Below are 23,002 nucleotides of genomic sequence, written 5' to 3'. Positions count from 1 at the left end.
TAAATGCTTGTAATCAGAGGTACAGGGTCTGAGCATCATTTCTTATAGAAATTGTTTCTTGCTTGTTAAGAGAGAAGGCCTACATGGAGAGACTTCTTACCAACTTCCAGGAAGTTTAGTGGGATATAATACCATCATATTTGTTTTTAAAATAATATTTATTTTTTGTATATACATTTATACTATTACACATAAAACCATCATATTTGGAGCTCTTCATTTTACAGACAGTTTGATCAATATGGACAAACACTGGGAGATACCATATCTCATTGCTGTAATAATTTTTTTTTAACAGTGCTGGGCCTGATGGTGCTTGCCTTTAATCCCAGCAGTCGGGAGGCAGAGGCAGGTGGATCAATGTGAGTTCGAGGCCAGCCTGGTCTACAAAGTGAGTCCAGGACAGCCAAGGCTACACAGGGAAAGCCTGTCTTGAAACCACCCCCCCTCCCCTGCCAAAATAATTCTTCTAACAAATGTGCTTGACACCACTTTACAGATGAGAAATTCAGATTTGAGAACAGTTAGGTGATTCTTCAGGAGCCATTCTGCTTGTAGCACACAGATCTGGGGTACACAGATATGTTGAGTATTTTCAGAGATGATGGTCTTTTCATTTCAAGTGCGGGTTATTGACACCTCAGTATTATGTATCCAAGAATTAACAACTGCTGACCCTGATGAAGAAGGTTTTGAACTCTTTCAGAATATATTATATTTCAAGACTAAGCATAGCAAAATCACCCCTTTTTTTGGTTCCTCTTTTGGAATATGTTTAGCAGATATTTTCAGGGAGCATATGGAGTTTTGATACTGTGCTGTGTTTCTTACCATTTTTGCAATATAACTAAAATTTTTTTTATTTTTAAATTTTAATTGTTGGAAATTATAAAATATAATTGTAAATAAAAATGCTGAAGGCAGTGATGGTGTATAAGCTTAATGAGAGGTTGAAAATATTATGTGAAGAGTTACTTTGAATGAAAGTATACAAATAAGATCAGATGTAAAATAATTTAAAAATTTAATGAAAAACTCTATTATGCTTTAGGATGATATTCATAATATGTATGTGTGTTCACACAGACTATGAGAAAAGAGAAACAATAAGAGACCCAGAAAGCTTAAATGAAATGGAACCACCTTATCCTCCTGTTCCTAAAGTGCAAAAGACTGCAAGCGCCATGAGCCTGTGGAGAATGCAGGTCTGTGCAATAGCACGGCTTCGCATCTTAAAGCTAAAACGAGAGAGAAAAGAAATTTTGGCTTTGTGAGTATCAGAGTAATGTAATTTTTAAACACATTTTTATTGAAAAATAAAATAATTCATATTACATCTCATTCGCTATCCCATCCCATGCATCCTCCCATTCCTCCCTCCCTTCTGCTTTCATCCCATTCCCCTTCCCTATGACTGTGACTGAGGGGGACCTCCTCCCCCTGAATATGATGCTAGGGTATCAAGTCTCTTCTTGGTAGTTTGCTATCCTTCCTCTGAGTGCCATTGGGCCTCCCCAACAAGGGGACATGGCCAAATATGGGGCACCAGAGATTGTGTAAAAGTCAGTGCCCAGTCTCCACTTAACTGTGGAGAATGTTCTGTCCCTTGGCTAGATCTGGGTAGGGGTTTGATGATGACTGCACGTATTGTCCTTGGTTGGTGCCTTAGATTGAGCAGAACCTCTGGGCCCAGATCCATCCATCAAAGTGTTCTTCTTATAGGTTTCTAGGAACCTCTGGATCCTTCTATTTCCCTATCTCCTATATTTTTCTCACCTAGAGTCTCAATAGGATGTCCTCTCCTCTGTCCCACTTTCCTGGTAAGTGAAGACTTTCATGGGACATGCCCCTTGGGCTAGTGTCCAGTTATAAGTGAGTATATACCATTTGACTCTCTCTGCTTCTGGGTTAGCTCACTCATTATGATCATTTCTAGTTCAATCCATTTGTCCACAAATTTTGGAAATTCCTTGTTTTTAGTAGCTGAATAGTATTTCATAGTGTAAATGTACCACAGTTTCTTTATCCATTCTTCTACTGAGGGACACTTAGGTTGTTTTCAGGTTCTGGCTATTATGAATAAGGCTGCTATGAATATGGTTCAGCATATGTCCCTGTTGTATGCTGGAGTGGAATAGCTGGGTCTTGAGGAAGCCCTGTTCTCAGTTTTCTGAGATAGCACCAGACAGATTTCCAAAGTGGCTGCACTAGTCTGCATTCCCACCAGCAATGAAGGAGTGTTCCTCTCTCCCCACATCCTCACCAGCATGTGCTGTCACTTGAATTTTTGATTCTAGCCATTCTGATGGTGTAAGATGGAATCTCAGAGTTGTTTTGATTTGCATTTCTCTGATGACTAAAGATGTTGTGATTTTGCGATGGTGTAGTTATCTATTTCCTGTGTAGTTTTGGTTGTAACTCATTCCTGTGCGGTGGAGTTTTCCTTCTAGTAGCTTTTGTAATTTTGTATTTGTGGATAGGTATTGGTTGAATTTGTTCCTGTCATGGAATATTTTGTTTTCTCCATTAACGGTTATTGATAGTTTTGCTGAGTACAGTAGTCTAGCCTGGCACTTGTGGTCTCTTAGGGTTTGCAGGATCTCTGTCCAGGCCCTTCTGGCTTTCATGGTCTCAGTTGAGGGTATAATTCTGATAGGTTTGCCATTGTATGTTACTCTGCCTTTTTCCCTTGCAGCTTTTAAAATTTTTTCTTTGGTCTGTATATTTTGTGTTTTTATTATTATGTGACGGGAAGATTTTCTTTTCTGGTCTATTATATTTGGTGTTCTGTAGGCCTTTTGTATGTTCATATGCATCTCCTTCTTCAGATTGGGAAAATTTTCTTCTATGATTTGGTTGAAGATATTTTCTGGGCCATGAAGTTGGGCGTCTTCTCTATCCTCAATGCCTATTATTCTCAGGTTTCTTCTTTTCATGGTGTCCTTGATTTCTTGGATATTCTGTGTCAGGAACTTTTCTGATTTAGCATTTTTTATGGTTGTTTTGAGTTCTACGATTATATCTTCAAGTCCCGAAATTTATTCCTCCATTTCCTGGATTCTGTTTGAGAAGGCCATCTCTTTGTTGGCTGCTTTCTTCTCCATGGTCTCTCAGTCACATTTTTCTTCTGTGTGTTCCTTTATCATAGATTCCATTTTCATCCTCAGATCTTGAAATGTTTTTTTAAATATTTCCTTCATCTGTCTGTATTTTCCTGAAATTCTTCCAATGCCTTTCTATATGACTCTTTTATGTCCTCCCCCGACTTGGTTGCCTCTTCCTGCAGATTGTTTACAGATTTCATTCCTTTCTTCCATTATCATCTTCTCTACTAAGGACCTGAGGTCATTTTTTTGTGTTTTGACTGTTTTTGGATTCTCTGAATTGCTTTCATTGGGATTGCTGGGATCTGGAGATTCCAAACTGTTTTGGTTTTTGTTTGAGTTCTTTCACTCTCCTCTTGTCATTTTGGTGTCTCTGATGTTGGGAGGTAGCTTCTGGTGACCTTCACTCAAGTTCTCTGGATTTAACAGTCTGTGGCTTCATTCAAGTCCCTGGTCTCCGTGCAGTAGATCAGATACAGTGCTTGCTGGGCGCCGCCATCTTGAAGATCCCCCAAGTAATGTAATTTTTTAAAGATAAAAAAATTTAAAGGTTTCAAGCTACAAGAGAATTTAAAAGTAGCACATATTACTTAGCATTCCTGCTCTACAGGAGGTGAGTGAAATATTGATTTTACCGATGGTTGGAATTGCCAGTATGTTAGTTCTTCATTAGGTTTATCAATGCATGCTGTTTAGTGCTCACAGTGAGATTAAATAATGTTTATTTAACAATGCTTCTTAGTAGTGTGACATGTTGAAATACAACTTTTAGAATGTTGACACTTAATATTATGGTTGTATAAAGTAGAATTAATATCTAACAAGTAATTATGGAATATATTGCTGAGAGAAAACGCTGTAGAGTCCTGTGGTAACTTTTCTTTATTGTTTAGTCTATTGGCTCTTGGAATCGCACTGGCTCCATTGATTATGGACATGGCAACTCTTGCTATAATCAAGCAAAAAACCGACTGGGAATTTAAAACAGAACTGTATTTCCTTTCCCCTGGACAACTCCCTCACGGTCTGCAAACCAGCCTGTTGGTCATCAATAACACAGGTGAACAGGGATCAGCATTTTAATGCAGGAATAAATCTTTAACTTTCAAGTAGTACATGAGGGGTGCAAAAATTCTTGGCAGAACAAAAATGTGCATTTATAGAAAATGATTCTTTGGGAGCAGTGTACCACTTCCCTGATATGGGGAGGACAAGACTGGTGGGAACACGGGACAAGGGCCTTGTCACTGTCCACTCTGGTGTCCACCATTGCCCCTCACTCTCTTTGTACTCAGTTGTCAAGTATTTGGGGATTTATTCTGTCATTCTTCCTTTAAGTGTGATGTGATTATTAACTATGTGTTAATTTTTCCATATGAGAACCCTTATTTGGTTTATACGAGTGTGAATGACCATTCTTGTACTCTGTTGTGGAATGGAGTTGTGATGTGTGACTGCCCCAGGGTACATGCAAATATGGTTTCCTATGTGTGTTTCGTCCCATCTTAAGGGAACCCAGATTTGTCTGAAGTTTAAAAATACTATTTGCCCAATTCTTAAGGCCTCTATATATTTCCAGTATGAACTCTCACTTCAAAGGCCAGAAAAAAAAATGGCCTCTTCAGCTACCCATTCTGCTTTTCCATGATTGTTGTTGGGGGTTACTCAAAGTCTTGGCCTGCTGCTCTTATTAGACACCGTTGCTTTAAAAGTAAAGATTTATTTATTTATTACATATACAATGTTCTGCCTACATGTGTACCTGCATGCCAGAAGAAGGCATCAGATCTCATTATAGATGGTTGTGAGCCACCATGTGGTTGCTGGGAGTTCAACTCAGTACCTCTGGAAGAGCAGTCAGTGCTCTTAACCACTGAGCCATTTGTCCAGCCCCTTAGATACCATTTTTAAATGAGAAATGTTCCCAGAGATGACTATAGCAGCTGTCACTGTGTCAATCAAGGCAGCCCTGGCTGCTCATCTGGCTCTAGTCCTGATTGGGTAAAAACAAGCCCAAGTGGGGCTCAGAGTACGATGACTTGGCCACTTGAGCTTTGATGTTGTAGAAAACTGGTTTGCTGTTGCATCTCTTTTGCCTGTGTGCACTAGGCTGTGGGGGTTTCTCAATTTTAATTCTCTCTCATTTAATTTCATCCATTTTATTCTTAATACATAAAATTTATGATCTGATGGTGATATCCTTTTAATTTCCCATGGAAAAATATGTTGTGCAGTATATATGCAAAGGTGGAAAATATGAATTATATATATGTATTATATTTAATTTTTAGATTGTCCCACACAGGATTTCTAATTTTTTGTTAAGATTAAGAAGAGGAAAATATTATCAAGATGAACAAGCTGTAGTATTTATCATATTAATTTTTTAGAAATTATCAATTTATGTACAGTTATAAAGTTATAAAATAGAATTATCTTGTTTTAAGTATCACATACTAACTTACATTGGGCTGAATTATGGTGATAATTTATCACAATGTAATACTTACTAAATAAAAGATGGATGAGTAGTGGTTTATCTTTTTTAGGCCTATAGAAGTATTATATTACACATGAAGAATGCCCATGGTATACTAGGAATGTTAACTTTATATGGTGCGTGAAATTGTTTACTTGGTTTTATATTGCCTTATGTTATTAAAATCATACTAGAATCAAATATTGAAGACTTCATACAGTCACTGAGGCATCAAAATATAGTTTTGGAAGTAGACGACTTTGTAAACAGAAATGGTACTGAAAGCCTGTCCTACAATGGAGCTATTATAGTTTCTGGAAGACGAACGGTATGTGTTCCTCTTGGCTTCTGCTTTTGTGATTCAAACACAATATTAAAGGTCTGCATTTTAATCATTTTAAAACTACCAAAAACTAGTATGTAGTAACTCAACTCAACAAAACATATGAGTCTATATTGAATAAACGGACATTTTGGTGAAACATATTCTTTGTTTTAAATTAAGTAATTTTGCATTAAATGGGAATGAGTTCATTGCTTAAAGTAAATAACTCAATATATCACGTAATCATTAATTAATGTAATTATGAATTGAACTACTTGTATTCAATAGTCAAATTAATGATGTTTTTATATATTGAGAAAGTACATTAAATATTGTGATGTCCACATGAAATCTAAAATAGAAAATTATTCTCCATGAACTACAAGTTGAGTTTAAGCCATCAGGGATCTATCAAGGAGCCCACTTGTAAATGCATCCTAATTATAAGAATAACTTGAGTCTCATTTGCATTTCAGTCAAGTTAAGAGACAAAATTAATCAAAAGTTTCTTCCCTGTTATAAGTAAAACAAAACAAAACTCAAAGCCTTAAAAGATGTATCTTTTCATATAATTAAAAAATTTAAAGATATTATAAAATATATAATTTTAATATATTGTAAAAAGTCATCATTTTTATGCAAACTTTAGGAAACCACTTACGTGACGTCTGCTTGGTATATCTTATTTATTTGCTATAAAAATTATTGATAGTATTAATATTAAAATAATACAGACTTTATATGACTATATGATTGTTATCATAAACATTACGTATTAACATTTTCTTGGAAATTGTAAAAATACTATAGCAATGTTCCCATGAAAACCTCTTATATTCCATGTTTATTTCCTATCTGCTTACTCATCATAAACTGACAATATTTTTTTGTAAGGGCAGCATTTAAACCCTATTAACTGAAATTTCTTCATCAGCAAAATAGGGATGAAGTGATACAAAATTAATTACACTAGTAAAATTTAGTATTAAGTGGATCCTGGCTCTGCCTATCCACTGTATAAGGATCTAATATACAGTCTCACACAAACGATCTATGAACCCATTTTGACCCCTCATTCATAGATATGAGAAGATGAAGGCTCAGAAAAGCTAGTTACCTTGAAGATCAGCACATGGCTAAAATCTGAGTCTTAGAAGTGTGTGTGTGTGTGTGTGTGTGTGTGTGTGTGTGTGTACAGTTCCTTTATTTGTCAAGGATTTTATCTTACTTGTTTGTTTTGGTTTGTTTTAAGGATTACCGATTTTCAGTTGTATGTAATACGAAGAGGCTGCACTGCTTTCCTGTTCTAATGAATATCATCAGCAATGGGATCCTTCATATGTTCAACCCCACACAGTACATTAGAATTAAGGAAACTCTATTTCCACTAGTAAGTACTAATTGATCTTGAACAATTAAAAATTTGACAGTGAGTCTACATTACTCATATTTGATTGTTGATCCTAAGGATGGTTACTGCGCTCATAGTTTCTATGCTGTCTGACTCATGTCTTCAGCCACTCAGTTTGTGTGCATTGCAAGAGTGATACTAACGGGTATTTTCACAATCCTGGCTTCAGACGATTCACAGAAGGGAAGTATTGTAGAGATAGAGCAGAGAACACGCCATCATGCCTTATAGTCACATAACGCATTCCATCCCAGAAATGACAATAACTTTCTCTTTTTAAAGATTTTATTTTATTTTTTGGCATATACTTTTATATTATTACACATAAATAAAAAATTATATACTGCAAGAAGAACCACAAAACAACCAGGGATTATAGGAATTTTACATTCATGGGAGTACATGCTAGTGTAGATTTTCTGCACATAATGGAAAAAGTGAGATGGTTGATGGGTCAATTGTGAATATATAATCATACATGGACAAACAATTATATACATTATATGTATATGTGTGTATAATATGTGTATTATATTGTATATATTAAACACATGTATATAATATAATATGTATTATATGTGTATCCATTTATTCACATACATGCATATACATACAAAAATAATGTATGTATATGTGTGTTTGTATGTATGCATGTCCATACGTATGAGTTAAAGTATATATATGGCCGTATTATCAAGGATGATTCAAGAAGTAGGGGTTCGAGGGAACGCAGCCAGGTGCGGTGGTGCACATCTGTAATCCCAGCCCTCAGGAGGCTGAAGCAGGAGGACCTCTGTGAGTTCGAGGCCAGACTGGCCTCCAAAGCAAATCCAGGGCAGCCAAGGTTACACAGAGAGACCCTCTCTTGAAAATCCCAATACCCAAACCAAACAAACAAAAATAATAATAATTAAAAGAAGGAGGGCGGGGGTATAAAACTCACCTTGCTGGTTTAAGGCCTTGCTGGGTTTGATCCCCAGGATCCCAAGAGGGAAAATGGGCAGAAGAAACAGTTGTCAAGAGCTTCTTGGCTTTTTTTTTTTTCATTAAAAAAAGATGGATTTATTTTAATCTTACACGTATAGACGTCTTGCCTCCATGTATGTCTGTATACTATGTGCGTGCTGTACCCAAGGAGCCTAGAAGAGACCATTAGATCCCATGGAACTGGAGTTACAGACAGTTGTAAGCTCCATGTGGGTGCTGGGAACTGAACCTGGGCTCATGGCAAGAGCAGCACACACACTCTCACCTGTTGAGCCATTTCTCTAGCCACCCCCCCACCCCCTTGATTTTTTTAAAAATTTATTTTATTTCCAGTTTTCACCAAATTTCTTCATCCAAGAGAGAGGGGGCTTTATATCCACTAAATAGCAGTTTAATTTTATTAGCTCTTCGTCCTTCTCCTCTGTGGCTGGGCACCACCTTCTTGCTTGCTGTTTCTAGGAACTGGACTATTTTTACATACCTCACGCAATGGAAACACAGCACATCCATACCTTTGGTCTGGTTTATTTCGCTTAGCATTGTGTGTTCCAGATGGGTCTGCCTTGAGACGTTTGACAAGGTTTTTCTTCCCTTTAAAGTTGAACAATACCCTATGAGAGGCCCCCTCAGGCACAGTCATAGGGGAAGGGAGTAAGGGGAAAATGGGAGGGAGGGAGGGAGGAATGGGAGGATACTAGGGATGGGATAACCATTGAGATGTAATATGAATAAATTAATAACATATATTAAAATAAAAAGTTGAGCACTGCTCATTCAGCACATGGTCATACTTAGTCTTGTTTCTTCACACACCCACTAATGGCGTTCAGGTTATTTCTACTCCTCAGTTATCGTAACGACGCTTTCACCATTAGTGTCTGGAAGTCCTCTGCTTGTTCTTTTGGCTGTACACTCCACTGCAGGTCCCAAAATAGCCTCGGTTTCCTCTGTTTATTTTTTGAGTTGAAGTCTCATGATACCTGATAAGCAGAGTTTTCACTTCAAAAGACGATACTTCGGGTTTCCACTAAAGCTTCTGTCATCTTTGCAGGAGTCCCTTATGTTGTGGTTTGGGCTACTGGAAACCTTCCCGTTCATTCTGCTTATTGCCTGCAGCATTTCTCCACGTGTCGCCATGAGCAGTGTCAGCGATTACAAAGTAAGAAGTGTGTGTGTGTGGGGGGGGGAATTTTTAAGAACCTCAGTAATTGTATTTTTAATGCTATAAGTGCAAAATACTTTACTGTGTGGTATAAGGAAACATGCAGAATTAATTTAGACAATGTAGCTTGGAATTATTTCCAGCAACCCAGGCAGCTTATTTTTAGAATGCAGAATGTTTTTTTACTTCAAAGTTATGTGGAGAAAGTACAATGATTTTCAGATTGTCACGTTACTTCAAATCTACAAAGCTGAATATTATGTATCTTTTGGATGAACTGTTTCCTAGCTGCAAGGAAAACAATCATTGAGGTGGACATCTAAGATAAAATCTAAAACCTACATTCCCTTTGCACTCTGGAAATTACAATTTTATGTTTGTTTACATCCTTTATTCAGACAGATATATGAGATTTATAGAAGCCTGCTGTCTTTCATCATTTTGAGCCACTAACTGTCAGAGAAGATGCACAGAAAAAGGAAAATTTATTTTTATCCATCAGATTCACAAAAACCTTCATTATTTTTATTAACAACAACAACAACAACAACAACAAAAACAATAATAATAATAATAATAATAATAATAATAATAATAATAATAATAATAATACTTGGAAGCCTTTGGAAGGCTTTCTTTTATTTTCAGTGGCTTGATCTTTTAAAAAACATAATTAAAATTTTCCTCAAGAACTTCATATACAAATACTAAATTATTTACATCATTTCTCCTTCTCCCAACTCCCATGCCCTCTCATATTAATAATCTCCTTTTCTCACACTCAGAAGCATATATACATATATACATACACATATATATATATACATACATACACACACATATATGAATACATGTATATGTAGATACAACCTGACAAATGCACCTAATATTGCCCATATATGCATGTGTTTAGGGCTTACCACTTGGGATTAGATGACCTGTGGAGGGCTCATCCCTTGGGAAAATGGACTCTCACCTCCTCTGTAGTCATGAGTAGCCTAGAGCTATCTTCATCTAAGGGTATGGCCTTGTGAGATTACCCCCATTCTGTTGGCATGACCACTCATGCTGTCAGTGTTCAGGTCTTGTTTAAATAGCTATATAGTTTCATTGGTGTAGCTTTCCTGTCATATCTAGATGTCACACAGTGTTAGCTCAGATTTCTTTGGTCCTCTGACTTTTAAGAATCCTTCATTAGACTTCTATTTATTTTCTTAGACCTTCTATTTGTCTCTTTAGCGATCATTACCTGTCATGGTAATTTCTTACAATTTTATTTTTTACAAAAATTAAAAATATAGATAAAATCTAAATATCCAAAACCTAGACTTTTCAAAAGCTGACACAATACCACGGAGGATCTGGACCCCCGTGGGTCAGCTCAAACTACCGTACCAACCAAGGACAATGCATGCAGTAAATCTAGAATCCCTATCCAGATCTAGCCAATGGACACCATATTCTCCAGAGCTGTGTCGAGAGCAGGGACTGACTCGGACATGAACTCTGGTGCCCTTTATGTGACCACTTCCTCTTAGTGGGGAGGTCTGGTGACACTCGGGGAAAGAGTAATCAGGCTACCAGGAAGAGACCTGATAGGCTGTAATCTTATAGTGGGGCATTAGGTCCCCTTCTGTCACAGTCCTAGGGGAGGGGAATAGGATGAAAGAGGGAGGAAGGGGGGAATGGGAAGATACAAGTGAGGGGATAACAATTGAGATGTAATCTAAATAAATCACTTAAATAAAAAAATTAAAAAGAGAAATGCCCCACACTTGGCCTCAAGTAATGAGAAGTAGAAAATATTTAGATTTTGTTTCATTAGTTGTGGGTTAAAGTGGTATTTCACATCAGTGAAATAAATACCAAATAAAACATGGTTAGGGAACTGGATTTGTAGATCTCAGGTTCATAAGCACTATATATCTAATTATTTTCAACAGTAATATAATATTAATTTCCCTTAAAATTCTTGCACTTTAACTCACACATCTGCACATCTGCAATGCATTAGCCAGTCAATGTTAATAATATATTTTTATGACAAGAAAATAAAGTTAATTTATATCTTTATTATGATAAGATCCACTGGCCCAGCACTCGGTACACTTGAAGAAGTCAATCATTTCTCCTTGTGTTGTATTTAAGTTGATTGTTGGTACCATTTTTATGTCATATGTATTAAAGAGTAGATTAACATCCTATGGACTTTGCACACATTGGCTATCTTTGCTTTTTGTTTCACAATAGCAAGTGTTTGAGGAAATAATTTAATATCTTGTAAAAACATTCCTAGGGATCAGGAATTATTGGGAGGATTATGTTCACTGCTAACAAACACACAACAGTGATTCCAACAAGAAAGGATTGTTGGAATGTTCCTAGAGCAAGAATGCTGGCCAGGTGGTAGTGGCGCACACCTCTAGTTCTAGCATTTGGGAGGCAGAGGCAGGTAAATCTCTCTGAGTTCAAGGCCAGCCTGGTCTACTCAGGGAGTTCCAGGACAGCAAGGCTACACAAAGAAACCCCGTCCCTGTCTCTGAAGGCCTAGGAACACAGAATCGACAGGAAAATAGGTACCGAAACATTTGTGTCCCTCCCTTTGATGGTCAGACTGGTAAAATAATTACCTCCAAAAGTTAAATATCCCCCAAAAATCTTAATTTGGAGAAGGGAAAAGTTGAAGCTTGGTGCCAGACAGAAAAGGGTCTTGTCCCTCAGACAGAGGTTTCACACAGCTCTGACAAGTTTACCAGACTACCTTGCAGGAGAGATGGAGCCGAGACAATGATTGGTCAGTCATGGCCCAGACCTTGACCATGCTGCCTCAGCTATGCACACCACCTGCATATACTTGCCGTCTATGGAAACCTACACCTCGTGTCAGTAGCCCTGACTGGACCATTCTATCTGCCTTGTCCCCCCAGTGGGATTGCATGGAACAAATCACTTTTCTCTTTCTTGGTATTCTTTGCCCTTTGGTTGGTTTCAGTAGGTTGAACTGCCAGCCTTAGCTTGTTGGGGCTCCTAGAGCCCAGCCTCTTGACCCTAAAATATCCAAAAACAACTCTGACATTTCTGGCCCTCACCTTGTGAGATAAGATGACAGGACTTCATCAATCACACCATAGTTTGACACACAATGAGGAAAAGCAAAGATAAAAAGGCATGGAAAAATCGTTTGTTATTATCTAAGATAATTAACTGAAGGAGCTGTTTAAATCCCACTGGCTCACAGAATGGGAGAGGGTAATTCCTCAAAAAAGAATTTGAAGTATCATCTTACCTTAAAGATAGCAAATGGACGCTAGAGACACATGTCTAGTACGTAGACATTTGACACAACATAAATTTGATACGATTTTCCAAGATTCAAAATTAAAGTACTTCCCAAAACAATGCCTGGGAGTGGAGCTATGAATAAAACCAACTTCAAAGGCTCAATTTGAGTACTAAATTATATAATATACATAAAAATGTAAAGCGTAACTCTCCAAGTAGGAATAAAGTTTGAAAAAAAAAACCCTATTCCTTGAAGGTTATCATCTACCACTGGAATGTTGTCAAATTAGACCGCTAGAGTGTTGTCATTATAGTTTTCACAGAACTAGAAAAGGCAATTATAAAGTTCATATAGTTCATTTTGTTCTTTGCAGAACTAGAAAAAGCAATTCTAAAGTTCACAGAAGCACAAAAGACTGGGTAGACAAAGCAGCCCTCAGCAGAAAGAACCAAGCCAGAGAGACTGTAATTTAGCTCAACCTCGCATGCCTAAAGCCATTGATAAACCAGGAGGGAGGCGCATGCCTGTAATCCTGCCCCTTGGGGGATGGAAACAAGGAGATCAGAAGTTCAAGGCCATCCTTAATGCATTAGCTTCAGACTGGCCTCAACCACGTAAGAGCCTTAAAGAAAAATCTTGTATTTGGACTGAACTAGCCTGCATTCTTTGTTTTCTCATCAGAACAAAGCTGATTCCCGGCTGTGGATGTCTGGCCTCTACCCTTCTGCCTACTGGTGTGGGCAGGCAGTGGTGGATGTGAACCTCTTCAATGTAATTCTCCTCTCAAGCTTCTTCATGTTTTACCTGACAAAACTGACTCACATTTACTCGGGGAGTGAAATTGTGCTATCTGCAGTAAGTAATGTGACACAGACCAAATTCTAATATGGCAATTAAAAATGAAAATGTAATGTTAGTTGTTTTATTTTATTTTATTTTATTAATTTATTCATATTACATCTCAATGGTTATCCCATCCCTTGTATCCTCCCATTCCTCCCTCCCTCCCATTTTCCCCTTACTCTCCTCCCCTATGACTGTGACTGAGGAGGACCTCCTCCCCCTTTATATGCTCATAGGATATCAAATCTCTTCTTGGTAACCTGCTATCCTTCCTCTGAGTGCCACCAGGTCTCCCCATCCAGGGGACGTGGTCAAATATGAGGCACCAGAGTACATGTGAAAGTCATACCCCACTCTCCACTCAACTGTGGAGAATGTCCTGTCCATTGGCTAGATTTGGGTAGGGATTTGAAGTTTACAGCCTGTATTGTCTTTGGCTGGTGCCATAGTTTGAGCGGGACCCCTGGGCCCAAATCTGCCTATCATAATGTTCTACTTGTAGGTTTCTAGGACCCTCTGGATCCTTCTACTTTGCATTAGTTGTTTTCATATTTGGGATTATCCCATAAACCTTACCATATGCACATTACAATTACAATAAAAACAGTCTTAAATATTTGTAATCTAAATTTTCCTTCAGATGTTTCATTTTTAACTGATATTATCTATATTGTCTTTAGATTTTTCTATCATTTGGTTGTGCAGCTTCTCTTGTCTTCTTGACGTATGTGATATCATTTGTGTTTGGCAAAAGGAAAAAAAACAGCTTCTTCTGGTCAATTTTCTTCTTTGCTGTAAGTATCAAAGACAGTCACCTTATTTTGTCTTGAGCAACGGGAAAATTTAAAATGTAGATTAAATTTAAAAATTCAAATCCAGTGCCCCAAATTTTTGAAAGGTGACATGATACAATAACAACAACTGACTTCGTGTGATGGTTTCCTGCCAAAATGCAAGTACACAATGAAATTTACTCAGTATTTCCAGCAGACCATTTAAATTATGTATGTAAACTACACAGCAAGCGTCATTTAATTTTGTATTAAGATTTGAAATTCTATCCTAAAGGCATTTCATATACATGCAATTATCCCACAAGTCCAATAAAGTCTGAGCTTCAAATGGTTATTATCCTCAGAGATTTCAGATTAAAATTACCCCATAAAAGGGACCGGGAAATGTTACTTGTGTTAGTGTTACTTGTGCTGACTTGGTTATGTTTCTGAAGAATTCCTGTATAGCTCTTTGAATAGAATTCAATAAGACCATCCAACAAGACCAGAGGTTAAGATGTTCAGTTGAGCTTTCAGGACCTTCAGAATAAAGGGCTCCCTGGCACTGCAAGACCCGGAACTGGCTTCCTAGGCCCTTCCGGAGAGCAGGGGTGTCCAACTTTTGGCATTGTAATATGTTCTTGTCATCTGCAATTGTGTTGGGCTGCATCCGTAGGTGTCCTAGAATGCCTATAGCTCACACGCCACACTTTGGGCATGCCTGATATCTTATCCTCAGCTGTAAGAGTTTCAGATACCACATTTTAATTCCTATGCCAAATAATTTGTTAATATCCACACCTATTTTATATCTATATATATGAAAATAGAGAGCTTGTCTGAGGTTATGAGAAACTTTGTTATATTTACACAAACAATAAAGACAGAATGCTCTTCAAGCTGCCTTTAAGCTGGTATTTCTAAGGCATGATTCAATGTCTGTCAATATCATAATCTAAATTTTTGGGATGAGACTCCTTAAACTATGAGAGACCCCAACCCAAGGCCAGCTGTGAGAAAATATACTTGTCTGATGCCACTAACTGGCTTCTACAGAAAATGGGTGGACACAGCTGGCTGATGTACCTTATTAATACAGCACTCATTGAATATGTCTCTGGATTGAGCTTGGTTGTATTTAACAGTTACTCCTACTGTCGTCTTCACAGTCCATGCCAAGTAGAGGAGCTACACCAAGTACCACAGAGTGTCTCATCTGAAAGACTACCTTTGAGGCTCTCCCTGAGAATCTGTGAGCCAGTGACTTGAGGACATCTGGACTAGCTAATAGATTCACTGGCATTATCCTGTGCTATCCCCGGTACTGACTATGCGGAGCAGACAAGAGTAGAGGCTAAGCTGACTGTAACTCTCACCTGATTTTTATTTGAACTACTGCTCTCGTGTGTCTGACAAGGATGAACAAAGCAACCATGCTGATCCCTTAGGGTTGCCAGCTGTTTCAGGGCTGAGTGAATGATTTCTTGGACCTGATGTTCGAATATTTCAGAGTTAAGGTCAATATGGCTGTGGACAGGTGTGTTACTCTCAGTCTTGAAGATGGTTAGAGATGCTCTAGTAAGTGCCCCCAAAGTTATTCTTTCAGCTACTTTGTCTTCAGTCCCAAGTAACTGACATCCTGGAGTAATAGTTTCTTCTGTAGCTTTTTCCTCTCGTTGTGTTGTCTTTATTTACAAAGAAATCACAGAACATTAGGGAAAGCGCTCATCTGGCTCAGCACTTTTGCTGATGTCAAGTGAAAAAAATCACATAAGTTAGGCACATAACTTATGTTAATTTGCAGAAAACAATCTCTCAGATGAAGATGCAGGTGTCCAGATGATCAGAAGTAGGAAATATATTTATATATTTTAAAAGAAAATAAAGGTGCCCTGGAAATTGAGAGAAGAGAAAAATAATCCTGGACAAGTATGCAAGGCCTTGGCAGAGAGATAGTAGAGGTTGCTGCAAAATAAGAGCAGTCCTTCAGAACTGCCATCTAAAATAAGTACTGGGCTTATTACTTAATACTTAGCCATAAAGCATTTGGCTCTATTCTAAATTGCTTTTAGTGAATGATCAGTCACCCTGGGAAGACAGGTTTAAGGACCAATACTCAAAGCCTACACAGCTCTGAGCATATTGTTGTCTTGGATTGTCAGGAATGTGTATTTGGTCATTTCAGCTTTCCTTTTAATTTCTGGGCTTTTCATCTAAAAAGAATATTCTTAGTCTGTTTAATAGCTGGAGAATGTATTCTCCAATCCAAGCCTGTGTCATGTCTTCACTCTTTTTGGTTGATGTACTTTAATTACAACATCTCTCTCTTTCCTTTCTTCTCTCCAAAGCCTCCCATACACCTCTCCCACTCCTCTTCAAATTCATGGTACATTTAAAGAAAATTGTTACTGTGCGAATATGCATATGTGTATTTGTATTTTCACATGTATTTCTACATGTAACCAGTTCAGTCCATATACTGTTATTTGCATGTATCTTTTCAGAGACCATCAGGTACTGGAAAACTGTCAGTGCGCTCTTCCCTGGGGAGGGCCATCTATCCTGCTCCCCACTTCACCCCACTTCCTAGAGTTCTATGTGGAGGGCAGAGGCCTTGTGGCCTTTGCTTTCTACAGTGTGGCCTGTCAGTTGCCGTCATGCTCGCTCAGCTCACATCTGGATAGTCATGTTGGTGACACCTGATGTTACCAGGAGAAACACTCTCACAGAAAACTCTCTATTCCTCTGGATTTTTAGTCTTTACTCACCATCTCCCACAACGTTGCCTGAGCCTTAGGTACAGGAGTGTTATGTATGTGTAGCCACTGGGATGGATCTTCACAAGTCTGCATCTTGATTGTTTTGGTTTTCTGTAATGGTCCTCATCTGTTGCAAAAGAGAGTTTCCTAGGTAGATAGACTACACTTACAATGTTTATGAATTGTTGTTAGGGATGCGCTGGCTTAGTGAAGTCGTGGTGGTAGACTCTCTTCTCACAGCCATGATGTCACTAGTGCTGTGTAGTTAACCAAGGCTCTAGCATCAGACATGGTCTTGTCATCTCTTCACTCTGCCGATAGTCTGCTTTGCTTTGAGGTCACAGAATCTCATGTGTCGTTTTTTATTTTTGCTTTTGGTTCTTGTATTTTGGAGGTCACATCCCAAAAGACAAAACAGTTAATAGCCAGACTATATAAGGAACTGAAATAATTTAGTGACAGGAACATATAATCTAATATAAAATGAACAAGTGACCTTTATCAATACTCAAAAAAGAAATGCAAGTGGATAGCAAGTGGATTTTGAAATGCTTAGACCATTACCCCTCCCACCAAAGTTCAAGGATTATTATCAAAGACCAGCTTCAGCACCACAGAGTAAATTGAGTATAGATCAGTGACTGGCTGGTCACCCAGCAGACTCTCTTTGAGGTTAACTGCAGGGGGGCAGAATTAAATTGCTGGTAGTGGGCCAGTGTGGGTAAGTTGGCGCTTACACTATTAACAATAGGAAACATATGCCTTCACTTTTTTCAGGCTTTCTAGATTCTTGTCAATTTTTATTAATTAAGCATTTTACATATACATTTATATTATTATACATATATACAATAAACTACCTATAGCAAGAAGAACCATGACATAATCAGGAATTACATAAAGGTTACATTCTTAGTGTTTTGGCTATTTGTATTTGACAGCCTTGAAGAAGACATCTTTCCTATCTTAGTGCATCTAAAATGCTGAATGTAAATTAATCTCCATCACATCTTGCCATTATCAACTTAAAACATCTGTTTAGACCTAAAAACATATTAACCCTTACGCAACTAAGCTTCATCATAAAACTAAGCTACCTGCTATTCAATTCCATCAGAGACTTGAGAAGGAATAAACTTGATTACCTGAGTATGCCAGGAGTGCAGGTTAGTAGCTTTCCATATGAGAAGAGGACAGAGACAATTTGCTACCTGAATAATCACCCAAAACTCTATAATGTTGGAGCATCTTCTTCTGCCTTCTGGCCTAATATATCTGGCAGACATATTTGTGAGGCAGAATCTATTGAGGACTTGCTTGCCCTGTCTTGGCAGAGTTTGGCTATCAACTCTGTCTGCATCCAAGTTTGCCTATTTTAAGGCAGAATTCTGTCTGTGGTAGAAATGAGGACATTTTGCACAGCGACTTGTTTGTCACATTTGAAGCCATCCCTATAAGGAGGCTCTTTGGTGCTCACCATCCTCTTTGAGGAGTTAACCTGTCTCATTGTCAGTGAATCTTTAAAATAATAAAAACATTTAAAAATGCCAAGATGAGACTTGATAGTCTATGACCATATGGTGGGGGAGGAGGTCCCCTTTGGTCACAGACCTAGGGGAGGGGAATAGGGTGAAAGCACAAGGGAAGGAGGAACAGGATACAAGTGAGGGGAAAACAATTGAGATGTAATCTGAATAAATTAATTATTTAAATAAAAATGCCATATTCTACATGTCACTGAGATTTTTGAAGACCTTATCTAACTATCCTACCTTATCTTTCTATAGAATCATATCTCCCTGTAACACCTAAGATGTATATTCTTGTGATAAAAGTAGACTAGTAATTGACATGACCATGATTTGATCAACCAACAATGAACTTATATAATTTATTTATCCTAAACAGCCTGCAATAGCACTTGCAAAGTATTGAAAGTAAACATTGTATTATAATTGAGTTATATGGGTCCAATACCTCATATTAGAGTAGAAATATATATATGTACATATATAATGTATATGAAGAATAAACTTACATTTGAATTCTATACCACTGTATCTAGAATTAAACTTATTTTACATCTATATGCAAATTCTATACCAGTGAATTAAAAATAATCTTGTGAGTGACAATTGAGGCATTAAGTTGAGGAGTAGATTCACTAATCTACTTTCTGTTCTATCTTCCATATATATTTCTATATTCCTCTTTCTTTTCAATCCCTATCTCCAAACCTAAGAATGTAAGATAAAGGAAAAGAGAGACATCGCTGAGTCCAACCTTGTTTTCTCTCTAAATAAGACCAATAATAGTTTGTAATCAACTCCCATTGATAGTAACCCTCTATGGCCCAAGAAAGCAACCATAAAGCTATCCGATCCCCCTTAAAGGAAATGGGGCATCATTCTCTTAAGGTTTCTTCTGGCTGATTTGGGACAAATAATACCTTTGTAGGGGCCCAAATAAAATTGGAGAAATGGTTAAACAAGCTAGGAATAGCATTTGTGGTCCAGTTTCTAAATGTAGAGAAATTCTAGCCTTAATTAGAGTCCTGTGTGGGACAGTCTGAAATGCTGGACCAATTGGGATTGGAAACTTTCTTTGAAAGTGTCCTGGGAGCTGTCTTGTTCTGATGAGGAACAGCAATTGAAGCATTTGGTGCTGAAACATGGATACAGGATGTCAGTGTCCAGCATCCTATCAGGCCTGATCCAATGTCAGTGTCTGGTTCTTTTGTTCTGAAAGCATATAATGTCTCACAAGCATTTTGTAGTCCTAAAATTATAAATGTATAGGGTGTGCATGATGCACTGAACAATTAAGGCTGGTTTTCTGCTCTTTGTATGGGCAGGAAAAAAGACGTCTGTAAATCTTCATTCATGCCATATGAAGAATGGTATCTAATAGTAATTTATAGGGGTTCTGTAGCCAACAAGAAGCGTTCATGTCTCAGGCAGTCTCAGAGCTATTCCCAGGTAGTGAGATTAGTAATATAATTTACCTGGTTGTTCTGCAGTTTAAATTCTTCACATCCCAATTGTATCCCCCTCCCTCATTCTCTCCTGATGCCCCTCCCTCCTTCATCCACTCTCCCTCCCTCCCTTAGTCCTTAGAAGGGGAGCCCTGCTCCCTTAACACCTGACCTCAGCCTATCATGTCTCATCTGTACTACCTGTAACCTCTTTCTCTATAGCCTGACAAGGCAATCCTGCCACGGGGGAGTGGTCTAAGTTTGGTGCTGAAGTAGTCCCTACTCTCCACACATGGGATCCACAAGGAGACCGTGCTACTACATCTGAACAGAGGGTCTAGGTCCACATCATACATGGTCCTTGGTTGATGCTTCAGTCTCTGTGTTGTGGTGTAACCATCCTGTATTATGTGGCTAATATCTGCTTATGAGTGAGTATATACCATGCATATCTTTCTGAGTCTGGGTTACCTCACTCAGGATGATCTTTTCTAGTTCCATCCATTTGCTGGCAAATTTCAAGATCTTCTTGTTTTAAATAGCTGATTAGTATTCCATTGTGTAAAAGTACCACAGTTTCTTTATCCATCTTCAGTTGAGGGACATCCAGTTTGTTTCCATTGTCTGGCTATTACAAATAAAGGTGCTATGAATATAGTTGAGCAAATGCCCTTGTTGTATGGTGGAGCATCTTTTGGGTATCTTCTCAGGAGTGGTATGGCTGGGTCCTGAGGTAGAGTTATTCCCAATTTCCTGAGAAAGCACCAGATTGATTTCCAAAGTGATTGTACAAGTTTGCACTCCCATCAGCAATGGAGGAGTGTTCCCCTTTCTCCACATGCTCACCAGTACATGCTGTCAACTGAGTTTTTGATCTTAGCCATTTGGATAGGTGTAAGAAGGAATCTCAGAGTCATTTTGAGTTGCATTTCCCTCATAACTAGGGATGTTGGGCATTTCTTTAAGTGTTTCTTAGCCATTCGATATTCCTCTGTGGAGAATTCTCTGTTTAGTTCTGTACCTCATTTTTCAGTTGGATTATTTGGTTTGTTGGTTTTAATTTCTTGAGTTCTTTATATATTTTGTATATTAGCCCTCTGTCAGATGTAGGGTTAGTAAAGACTTTTTCCCAGACTATATGCTGTTGTTTTGTTCTGTTAACAGTGTCCTTTGCCTCTCAGAAGCTTTTCAGTTTCATAAGGTCCCATTTATTAATGGTTGATCTTAGAGCCTGAGGTGTTGGTGTTCTGTTCAGGAAGTTGTCTCCTGTGCCAATGAACTCAAGGCTCTTCCCCAATTTCTCTTCTAACAGATTTAGTGTGTCTGGTTTTATGTTGAGGTCTTTAATCCATTTGGACTTCAGTTTTGTGCAGAGTGATAGATATGGATCTATTTTCATTTTTCTACATGTAGCCATCCAGTTAATCCAGCACCATTTGTTGAAGATGTTATCTTTTTTCCATTGTCTGGGTTTGGCTTCTTTGTCAAAAATCAAGTGTCCATAGGTGTGTGGTTTTACTTCTGGGTCTTCGATTTGATTCCATTGATCAACCAGCCTATTTCTATACCAGTTCCATGCTGTTTTTATTACTGTTGTTCTATAGTACAGCTTGAGATCCAGGTTAGAGATTCCTCCAGAAGATCTTTTGCTGGACAGGATCATCTTAGCTATTCTGTGTTTTTTGTTTTTCCATATGAAGTTGAGAATTGATCTTTGAAGGTCAGTAAGGAATTGGGTATGTATTTTCATGGGAATTGCACTGAAGCATGGGGCTCTCAGCTGCTCCCATCCCATTCTGACTGATGGCGACAGCCAGTATGTGGCCAATGCTCCAGCACCCTCCATTTTTAGGGCTGGTTGATTTGGCAGGTGAGTTGTTACCACTTCTTAGTGGATTCCTACTTCCATGGCTACCATCCTGTTTGGCTTCACTTTTAAGTAAAAACTGACAGATTACTATGTAGAGAAAATGTTACATAAAATATAAGGAAATGTTATGTAGTCATAGATTGCAGTCCTGATTTTTTTTTCCGGAAAGATGGGTGGAACTTGACAATATATGCAGTGACACTAGATATAAAACCACAAATAGCACATGTTCTTCCTTCAACATGAAAGTTAAGAAAAGTGATTACAATCATAGAATAGTGATTATTAGAAGTTTAGCAAAGTTGGGAGATGGAGAGCTCATAAACCAAGATTGGGTGCTGAGTCCCGAAACACAGATATAAAAACTTATTTCTAATGGTCCACTCACAATGGAATCAACATGAGTATGTGCACATCATACACACACACACACACACACACACACACACACACACACACACACCACACACACACCACATACACACACACACACCACATACACACACACACATCACACACACACACACCACACACACACACACCACACACACACACACACACCACACACATACACACACGCACACCACACACACACACACACACCACATACACACACACACACCACATATACACACACACACACACACACACCACATACACACACCGTATCTAGAAAAGATTAACTCAGAGGCTCTAAACAAAAATGATAAAGTGAGGGAAATGCTAATTACCTTGATTTGATTGGTATACATTGTATGTGCATTCAAATATCACACACACACACACACACACACACACACACATCCTGCTGAGAGGTATAGTACATGTTCAGCATCATGAGGCACTGAGCTCAGCACTCAGCGTCCCCTATTAAAAAAAGGAAGAAAGGTCATACTGAACATGCAATAGGTATAATTAACATGTGCTGATAAAAAAATTTTTTTACTGGGAAGAGAATATGTCTGTGTATTTTTATTTACAAAACCATTTCCCTTTTTATTTCAGAAATGGAAAATTGTTATGACCATGTAC

General features: G+C 38.1%; 1 protein-coding gene across 6 annotated transcripts in view; it reads left to right on the top strand.

Annotated features, from left to right (window-relative positions):
- The window catches only part of ABCA6 (ATP binding cassette subfamily A member 6), a 69,891-nt gene that overhangs the window by 32,806 nt on the left and 14,083 nt on the right, over positions 1-23,002 (top strand). For 2 of the 6 annotated variants that reach the window (XM_084750085.1, XM_084750086.1), the window contains 7 exons: positions 1,087-1,270; positions 3,998-4,164; positions 5,778-5,911; positions 7,161-7,298; positions 9,358-9,465; positions 13,433-13,606; positions 14,275-14,388. In XM_084750085.1, coding sequence (XP_084606211.1) covers positions 1,087-1,270; positions 3,998-4,164; positions 5,778-5,911; positions 7,161-7,298; positions 9,358-9,465; positions 13,433-13,606; positions 14,275-14,388 — 1,019 coding nt within the window. The other 4 variants (XR_014773161.1, XR_014773162.1, XM_084750088.1 and 1 more) reach the window with 4 other exon arrangements.

This window comes from Acomys minous, assembly GCF_964271855.1.
Source record: "Acomys minous genome assembly, chromosome: 12".
Classification (NCBI taxonomy): domain Eukaryota; kingdom Metazoa; phylum Chordata; class Mammalia; order Rodentia; family Muridae; genus Acomys; species Acomys minous.
This window is presented reverse-complemented; position numbering and strand designations above follow the sequence as displayed.